This window comes from Hipposideros armiger, unplaced genomic scaffold, assembly GCF_001890085.2.
Source record: "Hipposideros armiger isolate ML-2016 unplaced genomic scaffold, ASM189008v1 scaffold_10, whole genome shotgun sequence".
In the NCBI taxonomy this organism is placed as follows: Eukaryota; Metazoa; Chordata; class Mammalia; order Chiroptera; family Hipposideridae; genus Hipposideros; species Hipposideros armiger.
In genome coordinates this window covers 5,620,763-5,631,884 of record NW_017731360.1, presented here as the reverse complement: position 1 = coordinate 5,631,884, position 11,122 = coordinate 5,620,763, and the positions used below count along the sequence as shown (strand labels likewise).

The following is an 11,122-nucleotide window of genomic DNA, read 5'->3' as shown; positions in this document are numbered from 1 at the left end:
CCCCCCACCCCACCCCGCCCCGTAATCCTCAAGTTTTAGTTCCTGGAGCTCTCCTGAACTCTCCATTCCCAAAATCGGGCAAGCAGATTACAGATGGTTGCAAATCTTTTGCCATTCGGGCCTGAGGGGCCCTGTGTTAGCTCCCTAGAACATGGCTCTTCCTGACTGTTTTGACCTATAGGAAGATACCCTTTGGAGGGCTGGCAGCGTTAGCCTGTCTCTTTAGAGCTCTGAGCCTTCGCTTAATAAGTCCCAGAATTTGGATGCTGCAGCGATGTGAGGAAGCCCAAACCAGCCACGCAGAGGCTGTAGGGAGAAAGGTGCCCCGCCAGTCTTTAGCAGTCGGTAACCCCAGTGGAGACCCAGACATTGGGGAGCAGTGAGGAGCATTTCCTATGGAGCCCTGGTTGGAATTCCTGACCCACAATATCATGAGCTATGATGATAATAAATTGGTGTTTTAAGTCATTGAGTTTGTGGTAATTCCTTACATAGACAACTAGAACGTTTGTAATACTGGATACTTTGTATTGACAGACTTTGGGATCCCAGGTTCTGAAATAATAGTCATAATACCTAATATCTTTGAACATTTCTCATGTGTCAGACAGTGCTCTAAGTCAATGTGCATTATTGCATTTAATCCTCACCATTATTATTATCTCTATTTTTCAGGTAAGGAAACAGAGCCACAAAGAGCTCTAGTAACTGGTGCAAGCATACACACAGTTGGAAGTGGTAGAGCCTTAATCTGAAACCCGCTTGGCATTGGAACCCAAACCTTTACCTGCACTTGCTCTGTTCCTGGTGGATCTGTGAGAAACTGGAATCAGAGACCTTGGAAGCCTCAGTATCTCAGAGTGTTAGACTCACAGAACCTTGGAATTGAGGACCACAGGACCCTTGAATTTCTGGACCCGGAGATTCTGACTCGTAGGTCTGGTAAAGGAACACTCCCCCTTGGCATCCGGAATGCAATGAGGGGACTCCAAGTCTCTGGGAGAGGCCAGCAGTTCCGCCTACCAGGCCCATGGATCAGCCCTTAGTCCTGTTTGGTTCCTGCCCCCCAGGGGCCCTCCTGGCTTTTTCTCCCCTTTCTAGAGTGTGGGGGACAGAGTTGGGGGAGCTCCAGGGTATCTGATGACAGAATGCCTTCCCCACACTGTCAGGTATCTCTCCCTGGATGCAAAACTCTCACCACCTTCTCAAAGCAGTCTGTTCTGTTATTAGAAAGTCTCCCTTTAATTGCCCTGAACTCTACCTCTGTGTCCCTTAGGGTGGCAGGATTTGATTGCCACTCTCAGCCAGGAGTCCCCTTTGTGTCTGGAACTTACCTAGCTTGGACACTTCTGCCATCCATAATGGGGAGGTCAGTGTCCTGGGATTTCTCTTGCACCTACCACTCCCGCTCCTTCTCCAACTGGGGCCCCTCAGTTCCTCCTGTCCTGCAGTGATTCTGCCCTCCACCCTTCTCAGGCGCCTGTCCCCATGGCCACTCCCTTGGCTTGATCATCATCAGTCTGTCCCACTCTGAGCCCCCATTCCTTTCAGCCCACTTCCTGTGAGATACCTGTCCTGCCCCAGCAGTGCTGCCTACTGAGTGCTCTGGTCTGCTGACCACTCCCACTATCACTTTCTCATCCTCCCTCTCCTCTCTTTACTTCCCTATCTACCCAGCTCAGATTCACTCCCTTGCAGAAAGCCTCAGCTCCCCAGCCCCTCTCCCTCTGTCAGGCTCGCTTGGCAAGCCTCCCTCCCTCCCCTTACTGTGAGCCTGCAGCTGAGCTGCCGACCGCCAGTGAGCACTTAGCACAGTTGGCCCATTCCCTCTGTTTCCCCAGTTGTTCTCCGCTTGTCTCACCATCCTCCCCTGAAAGACTCCCTCATTTTCTCACCACAATCCCAATGCCTCCAGGTGGACCCCTAGCCCCTGGGCAGGTTCTTTCTAAGACACCATTGTGAGCCCCTGGCTGCCCACGTTGGATGGGCTCCAGTGTTGGTATCCAGGGAGGAGGGGAAGGGACAGGATTGGCCTGCCCTCACTCTGAGACGGGTGCTATCTTTGCCTTCTGCTTCACCTTGGGATCCTTTGGCAAAGGGAACAGGGTGGCCCACCACCCACATCACATGCACTTCCTGCTTTCCTCCCCAGGTCTTACCTGCCCACAGCAAAGACAGTCAGCCCAATGGTGAGGTTCTGCTGTATAGCCTCTTGCTGGGCCACATCTGGATCAAAAGTGCCATCCCAAATAATGGGGGCTCCCCAGGAGGTACAGGTCAGGACTTCAGGCCGGGCCCTGGCCAGGGCAGGAATGGGGAGATAGCTCCATTCATCCACCCACCTGGTGCATGTTCACTGCCGTCTCCCCATGCTGGGCCCTAGGGACCCCCCCCCCCAGATGGGTCAGACCCCGTCCCTAGCCCAGAACCAACCCAGACAATCAGGAGATATGTGATCCATTAGGCTGCTGGGCAGAGCGCCTGGCTCGGCCCGGGTTGGGGATGTGAGGAGGGCAGGGACACCGGAGCACATACTGTAGGGGGTACAGATGATCTCGGAGTGGGAGGGGTGGTAGCTCCTTACCAGAGACGCAGGAGACCTGTGAAGTTGTCTTTCAACATAAGCTCTCTATCCAAAGGGCAGGTGCCCATGGGGATGAAGATTTCCAGGTGCCTGGGGGTGGGGGCAGCAGTGAGGGGCATGCCAGCCTGTCTCGGAGCCCTCTTGCTGTGCTCCTTACAAGGAGGGAGAGCCCACAAGGAAACTTGTGTGGGCTGACGTAGCCACCATCCTTCATCCTTCAGGGAGGCACTTGGAAAGATCCACTTGAACCCCGCCCCTGTGGGTCCCCCCTTGAGTGCCGGGGGCGAGGGGGTTGTACCTGACTACAGGGAGCCCGTACAGGAGCAGCGCTAAGAGGCCAACTGTAAGCAGGATCAGCCGCCAGAAGAGCCTTTTCCAGGTCCTGGGGGGTGGGGAGGGGCATCAGTAACATACACATATTTATAGTTTATATTTATACCACTTACATTTATGTTCACACATAGATATCTATACACACATATGAGGAATTATATAATTTAATGTTTCATTGTTATTTTTTTTAATATAAATATTGGGTTGTTGGAAAAGTCATGACACATTTTTGCAAAGAAAAACAGACAAAATACATTGTGAGTTTTCCAACAGCCCAATATATCCTCTCCATATGGTACAGATATTCAAAGATACAAGAGTGTATGCAATGCAGGGTCTTTCCTGTCCCAGACACTCAGCTCCTCTGCGTGGAGGCAGCAGTGTTCCCAGTTTCTTATGTCCTTTCAGAGAGTCTGTGCACATATAGGAATGTGGTAGCAAATTCTCTGCTCTGCCTCTCTCTCTCCCCCCTCCTCAGGTAGCACAGTAGATATGACATTCTGCACCTTGCATTTTCCACTGACCATTATGTCTTTTAGGTTATTCCACCTCAGTACTTAAAGGGCTTCCTTACCCTTTTTACCAGCTACCTAATCTGCCATTGGTTGACGATAGCATAACTTACCTAACTGCTGAGCATTGAGATATATGGGGCCTGACAATTAAGTTTGCAAATTCATCCTAGAAAAAGCGCTACCTACCTCAGTGCTGAATATCACTATGGTCACCTTCGAAGTACTCCCCTTGGGAAGCTATGCACCAATGCCAGCACCTAGTCCACCCTTCAAAGCAATTCTGGAACTCTCTTTCTGAAAGGCCATCAGAGCTGTTGTCGTATTACCCTTGATGTCCTGAATGTGATCAAAATGTCTTCCTTTCAATATTTCCTTTATCTTCAGGTAAAGAAAGAATCATTGGGGGCCAGATCAGGTGAGTAGGGAGGGTGTTCCAATACAGTTATTTGTTTAATAACTAGAAACTCCCTCACAGACAGTGCGGTGTGAGCTGGTGCATTGTCGTGACGCAAAAGCCATGAATTGTTGGTAAAAACTTCAGGTCGTCTAACTTTTTCACGCAGCCTTTTCAGCACTTCCAAAGAGTAAACTTGGTTAACTGTTTGTCCAGTTGGTACAGATTCATAATGAATAATCCCTCTGATATAAAAAAAAAGTTAGCAACATCGTTGCAATAAGTTCTCTAACTTAATTGTCAGACCGCGTATATCCTTTGCTTTTCTCAGTGGTGCTGGGGGCATGAACTTGGGCAGGCTTAAGGGGATGGTAACATTAGGTGAGGGGTGTTTAGCTTGGGAAGGTGGTGGAACTGACGTTGGATGGAGGAGTGTCTGGGAAGGGAGGAAGGGAAATTTGTGGCTTGGTGGCTGGAGATATGAGTTTCTGGGCTACATGGAGGGTGGCTCTGGTCAGGGACCACATATCTATGGTGGCTGCAGTCGCCTTGGAATCCTCCAGGAGGGGTCAGCAGCCCCATTCCTGGCTCAGAGGAGGTGGACTCGGATTTGTCCATGGTTGGTTGTTTTCCAGGACGGGCCCCCAACGTTGAGAATCTTAATAAGCTCCCCGCACGGGTCTCATCAGCCCTCCCAATCCCGTCTGTGTGCCTGGGTCTCCCAGAGGCTGGACCCAGGTGGTGAGGAGTATGGCCACTGGCCAGACCTCCGGGTTGGAATCACAGCTCCACCACTTACTAGCTGTCTGAGCCTGGGCAAGGTTTTAGACGTCTGTCTGCACTTCAGTCTCATCTATAAAATGTGGGCAATAAGAATACCTACCTCCGAGTTCTGTTGTGGTTATTGAGTTAATACATGCTAACCAATTAGAACAAGGCCTCACACATAGTAATAGCTCAGTAAACTTGATTATTAGTAGTATTCCTGAACAGACCCTCGTGATCCCCTAGACAACCTTCCAACTCCACTCCCTGCCCTACACATCCTTCCAGAATCTGGCTTCCTGAGTTCATTTCAGGAAACCTGCCTGGTCAGACCCTCCTGCCCCTACCTTTTCTGCTCCTCGGAGTCACATTCCTCAGCAGGTGTGAAACAGCTCAGAGGTATCTTGCTGTTGGGTGTATGTATCTACCTGCGGGCCATCTCGGAGCATTACACCTCCTTTTGTTTAGTTGGCTAAGCCAGAAATTTGGGTGCACCCTGACCACTCCCTCCGCCTCGCCTACCATCAGTCAGTCCCAGGTTGGGCTGACTTAGCTTCCTTGATCTCCCCACTCCCTGCCCCTCCTGTTCCCCCATCCCCCACGGTGACCCCGCCTGTCATCTCTCACCAGGACCATTCCAGCAGCAATCGCCCTGCTTCCACTCATTCCCTATACAGCCCCCAAAGGCATCTCATAAAACGCCAACCTGCCTTCCCAGTTTCCAAGTCACATGACCAGATAGTCAAAGAAATGCGTTTAGTAGTCAAACACGGAGAAATGTTCACCTCACTCGTAATCAAAGACATACAAATGAGAACAAGGGAGTGTGTTTTGCCTATAAAATGAGCACAATTTAAAAAGAAAGAAAACGAGCCACGTGGCCAGAATACAGTGAGACAGGCACTGTTACACTGGCTGGTGGGAGTGTGGAATGCCACAGGCTTTTAGGAATGCTACTCGGCTATGGGAATTGAAGCTTTCAGTCTTCATCCCCTTTAATCCAATAACCTCAACTTCTGGGAGCCTGTTCAAAGGAGATAATCTTCAGTATGGAAAAAGTGTATGCACCCAGATGTTCCCTCGTTTCTGTTCATTCATTCAACCTATATTTATGGGGTCCAAGCTCAGAATCAAGCACAGTGCTAGATTAAGGATTCAGAGGGGAACGAGACATAGACCTGTCTTCAGGGAGGAAGATGTGGGTGGCCATGAGGAGAGGGAATGGGTCAGATGACAGACAGCAAACAGATGAGTGGAACATAGCACAGAAGGCTATGATTAATATCAATACAAGATGCTATGAGGGTAAATCGGAGAGTGGCACCTGAGTCTTGACAGCTGGGGAGGAAGTCAAGGAAGCTTTCGGGAGGAGGTGACCTCTAAGCTAGGATCTGAGGAATTAGAAGTTATCCAAGTAAAGAAGGCAGTGGAGGGGGAAGGGAGGTCCACGGAAAGGAAACAATGTGCAAAAGTGACCAAATGTCTTTCCTCCATCAGGCTTCCCTTCTAGAAGTGCCTGGAGCATTATTGGTACAGTGACAGAGGACACCTAGGAGCACTGGTGCCACTTGATCTCCCCACTTGAATGTCTCACAAGCATCTCAAACGTATACGGCTAGAAAGGGACTCTGGATTTTCCTTGAAAGCCTGCTCCCCACTAAGGTCTCCCCCATCCTGGTAAATGGCATCGCTGTGATCTACCCCATTTCTCAAACCACAGACCTAGGAGCCCTCCTTGATGTCTCCCTTCTCTCACGCCCCACATGCAGCCCACCAGCAAGCCCTGTGGACTCTCCCACAAGCACACTCCAGTCCATCCATGTGCCTCCACTTCCTCTCGTTCCACGCCAGGCCCGTCTGGATAACTTTCATAGCCTCCTAACCAAGCTCCCTGCTTCTGCTCTTGAGCCCCAACAACCCATCCTCCAAAATGATCTTCCAAAAACATAAATCGGAACACACCTCTCTCTCTTCAAGACCTTCCAGTGACTTCCACTGCTCTTAGAATGAAACCCGCACCCTGGAGTCTGGTCTGCAAAGCTCGGTGCCTTCTGGCCTCTGCCGGCCTCTCTTGCGTTCGCCTACTGCACTCCAGCCCCCCAGCCATGCTCTCCTTTGCGTGGCTTGTGGTTTGCCCTTCTTGTCATTCGGATCTCAGTTACAATCCTCTGTGCGCCCTCTTTCGCCCTTTGGCTTCTGTCTACCAGTGACTCCGAAGTCTTTGTGTCCAGCCCAGCGTCTCGCTGAGCACTGGACTCAGGTATTGTGTTTCTCCTGGACTGCAGTGTCCACCTGGGTGTCCCACAGGCACCTCAAACTCAGGGCTCCTCAAGCTGCATCTTGTATTTCCTTCTTCCTTCTGTGTTCTCCATGATTGGTCTGTTACCCAAGTGGGACGCCTTCTCCCCCCTGCCCCCATAGCCGGTCAGTCACCACGTTCCATTGCATCTGCCTCCTCCATAGAGCCCAGAAGCTCCCACTGTGCCACCCCACTGAGCTCTTCACGCCTCAGTGTTTCTCATCCAGATTCCTGCAACTGTCTCCTAACTTGCCTCCCTTGTGTCCTCCCCACCTCTATGTCTCTGCCCAGGTTGCTCTTTTCCTATCAACCACCAGCAAGCTCTGAATCATTCAATACCCAGCTTCCTCCTTGTAACGCCTGCCTCGGCCTTCCAACACCCCACTCTCCCAAGAGCTCCATCTGTGCAAACCTCTACTCTAGCACTTGCCAGATTAGACGGTAATTATCTGCCCCATGAGGCGGTGAGTTTCCCATTTTATTAGACTGTATTCTCAGTGCCCAACCTGAGAGTCTGCCTCATATTTGGTGGTATTAATAATTATTTGTTCAGTAAATGAATGAAGCAATCAGTGGGTTCCTTGTCTTCATTCCTAAATGGTTACTCCTTTGCTTAAAATTCCTTTTTCTTCAGGGTCAAGTCTGCACTCTGTGTGAATAATCCCAGACATTTACTGAGGCAGATGCTCTGTAGAGGGAGTTTTATGTCCCTGTCTCATTGAAGTTGAACCACAATCCCTTGAAGGAGCTGCTATGATTATCTCCACCTTATAAATGAGGCAACTGTGGCTCAGAAAGGTTAAGTCACTTCCTCAAGGTCACACAGCTGGTAAGTGGTAGAGCTGGGGAGCTTTAGGTCTGTCTGACTCCTAAGCCAGAGCATGGCATTTGGGGTTCCCTATGACCTGGTCCCAGCTCAACCCTGTGGCTCGTCTTCCAAGGGTCCCTGGCCATGTTATTATTCCCAAGGCACCTCATGATCCCTGCCAGTCAATGTCTCTCCTGCAAGAAACCTTTCTTTCTCCTCACTCTCCAGCTCCACGCTGAGCTCCTGGAAGGCTGGCCACATCAGAGCCTCTCGGCTTCCAGAAGCACGACTGCCCAGAAGGTACACTATAGGAAGTACCATCTGTGCTGCAGGGCAGGAAAAGGCTGGAGTGGACCTTTCTCTGCCCTCACTGCGGCCCTGACCCTCTTAGCCAGCCCCCACCCCCTCAAGCAGGACAAGGCAAGCTGATGCTTATCGGGCACTGGACCTCAGCCAGGGCAGCCAGGCAGAGCTGGCCCCAAGTGGCCCAGGTAAGCTCCAACTGTCAGGTCGGGGAGGGTGCTGAGACCCAGGCCTGTGGTAGGCACCTGTGCCCTTCTCATGCCCCAGCCTGGGAGCCCTTAGTCCACAGAGCTCCTGGCCTGACCCATTTCACTGCATTAGTTGTTCAGGTATTTTCAAAGGGACCCCCTCCACCCCACCTCCACCTGCAGAAACTGGTCCCTTACACCCACCCCATGCCCTGTTTCCTGTTCCCTCCTTGCTTTCAAGAAGGAGCTAAGGATCCGTCATTAGTTCTTAAGTGGGAACAAGCTTCCAGTCCCGGACAGTCACTCCCACGGGGACAGAGAGCGCTCAGCTCCAGTGGGCGAGGCAGCTGCTAGGTCTTGTTCTCTGGCTCACCAAGGGGTTCAGGGTTAAGGCAACCAAGAAGAGTTCCCCAGCTCTTCACAGGCTACAAGACCCCCCAGATGTCCCCTGACCCACCGTCCATCCCCATGGGCAGTCTCTATCCTATGGGCGATGTTCCCTCTCAGTCACCTTCCCCTGGGACCTTTATGGCTCAGTTGGTGCCAAGCAGTGTCCCCACTCACCTGAGTCCCTCTTTGAGAGCCATGTCATGAAGCTGGTGGGACAGTCTTCCAAGAACCCTCTCAGCTCAGAGGCAGGGAAGAACTGACCTGTTCTCGGGTGACTGGAACAAAGCAGTTCCAGGCCATCTGGAACCACACCCACAGGAGCAAGCAGGGATGTGCCGAATGGAGAGGGACTTTGCTTGGGCACAGCGCCTGCTAGAGGACGTGGCCTCAGGATGGGGTGGGGGCTGGGAACCCCTTGGGGGCCGATCACCTGGAAGAGAATGGATCTGAGTAAGGCCAGCTCTGATTGGCCAGAGGCTCTGAGCTATTTTGGACGGACTCCTCTTTCCCCCCCAGGGCCCCTTGTGCCCCTCTTCCCTGTCTCCTGGTCCCGTCCCAGAAAGGCCCTCGGGTCAGGTTACGCAGGTAAAACCCTGTTTTGCACAGAGCTTCAGCCATATCTCACAGGGCAATCAACGATTGTCTAATTGTTATCACGGCAATGGGCAATGTATCTCCCTCCAGGAGCCCTTTGCCTCCTCATTAAAATGGGTGTACAGTGAGTGACTCAGCACAGTGTTTAAGAGCCACAGAAGATAGTGGGTATAGAATAGTTCTGGAAAGTTTACACTGGGCAGGGTTTTTAAAATGCAGGTTGTGATCCATCAGAGGGCCATGATGTTTCGTGGATCACGACCAAGATTTAAAAAGTATGAACAGGAAGAGAATCGAAAAGAAACTATCAATGTATTGTACGTAAGGGTAGGTATTGCTTTGTGAAATTTTTGTTTCAGTTAGACATATTTAAGTATGTATATGAAGGCTGCAAACATTTTTTAAACTGTGGGTCATGATAAAAAAAGGCTTATAACTTGTAGTTAAAAGACTTTATTGATGTTAGGCTACCGAGTATTTTTCAAGGGAAATTAGATGCATTCAAGTAGCATATAAATGAGGCAAAATTAAATCACGTTATTATGATAGAGGAAAAGTATATTTGATAGTAAAAGGTAATTAAACAAATTCTGTGTGAAGTATAAATAGGAAAAAATTATATATTTAAGGACACACTGTTCAAACTTACGATAGGTGGGGCCTTTCATCCAAAGTAAAGAAATATTTGCTTGCTTAAGTCAGTCCCCTCAAATTCACCATGATCTCTTTTATGAGTAGTTTTAGTTCTCTCCTGCACCATGCACACAAAAACAAACTTGGGTGGGGCCTGGCTTTCATTGTCTTTCAGAAATGGAAAATAGAGGTCCAGAATGCCGACTTGCCCAGAGCCGCCCAGCCCACCCTATACCTGCCCACAGGGCCTGGAGTGGGGGATGGGGGGGAAGCATGTGGCGTTCCCCCTGGTACCCTCTTTACTATGCACTGTCCGCAAGCTTCTTTATGTTCTCCCACTTCCCCTGCAGCTCAGGGTCTTGCTCTGGACCCCTGTTCTAGCCATTCCCCACCTCCTGAAACAACTGGACTTGACAGTCCTGGCTCCACCCCCTGAGCGATCAACTACAGAAGTGCTGATACTGCTGGCTCCCTGCCAGACCACAATAAAGCAAGTATCGCAATAAAGTGAGTCACATGAAACTTCTGGTTTCCCTGTGCATAGAAAAGTTATGTTTACACTATCCGGTGGCCTATTAAGTATACAATAACATTATATGCATCTATCATACATACTTGTACCTTCATTTAAAAATACTTTATTACTAAAAACGCTAACCATCATCTGAGCCTTACAGGAGTCGTCATCTTTTTGCTGGTGGAGGGTCTTACCTTGATGTTGATGGCAGCTGACTGATCAGGGTGGTGGTTGCTGAAGGCTGGGGGTGGCTGTGGCAATTTCTTAAAATAAGACACTGAAGTTAGCTGCATCATGGACTCTTCCCTTCATGAACGATTTCTCTGTAGCATGCGATGGCTGTTTGGTCGCATTTTACCCACGTAGAATGTCTCAAAATTGAAAATCGCCAATCTTCTCAGAACTTGCTGCTGCTTTATCAACTCAGATTATGTAATATTCTAAATCCTTTGTTGTCATTGTGACAATCTTCAAGGCATCTTCATTCACCAGTAGACGGAGACACAAAATGAGCAAATGCTGTTGGAAAAATACTTGCTCAGGGCAGAGTTGCCCCAAACCTTCCATTTGTAAAAAAATTGAACCTGTGAACTGCTATAGAGTGCAAATACAAGGTACGCCTCTAATCAGTTTGTTTCCCCTCCTCTCCCACATAGTAGTTACATATTAACATGCTTTCCAGAAAGGTGTTAACAACATTGCTTCCTTTCTCTGCCTTGGTTTTCCAGGGTTCCACCCTTAGAGACTCCAATTCTATAGGCTGAGGCCTGGGTCTCAAACTTATATTTTACACAAGTGG

The 11,122-nt window shown here is 49.9% G+C and overlaps 1 protein-coding gene across 2 annotated transcripts in view; it reads right to left on the bottom strand.

The window, feature by feature from the left end:
* The window catches only part of A3GALT2 (alpha 1,3-galactosyltransferase 2), a 13,281-nt gene extending 2,361 nt beyond the window's left edge, over positions 1-10,920 (bottom strand). The window contains exons 1-5 of one of the 2 annotated variants that reach the window (XM_019657803.1): positions 10,518-10,920; positions 8,754-9,009; positions 2,883-2,966; positions 2,585-2,674; positions 2,160-2,297 (exon numbers count right to left, since the gene is read on the bottom strand). In XM_019657803.1, coding sequence (XP_019513348.1) covers positions 2,160-2,297; positions 2,585-2,674; positions 2,883-2,966; positions 8,754-8,776 — 335 coding nt within the window. In that variant the 5' untranslated portion in view covers positions 8,777-9,009; positions 10,518-10,920. The remainder of the gene's footprint in view (positions 1-2,159; positions 2,298-2,584; positions 2,675-2,882; positions 2,967-8,753; positions 9,010-10,517) is intronic. The other variant, XM_019657813.1, reaches the window with a different exon arrangement.
* Positions 10,921-11,122: the final 202 nt, after the last annotated feature.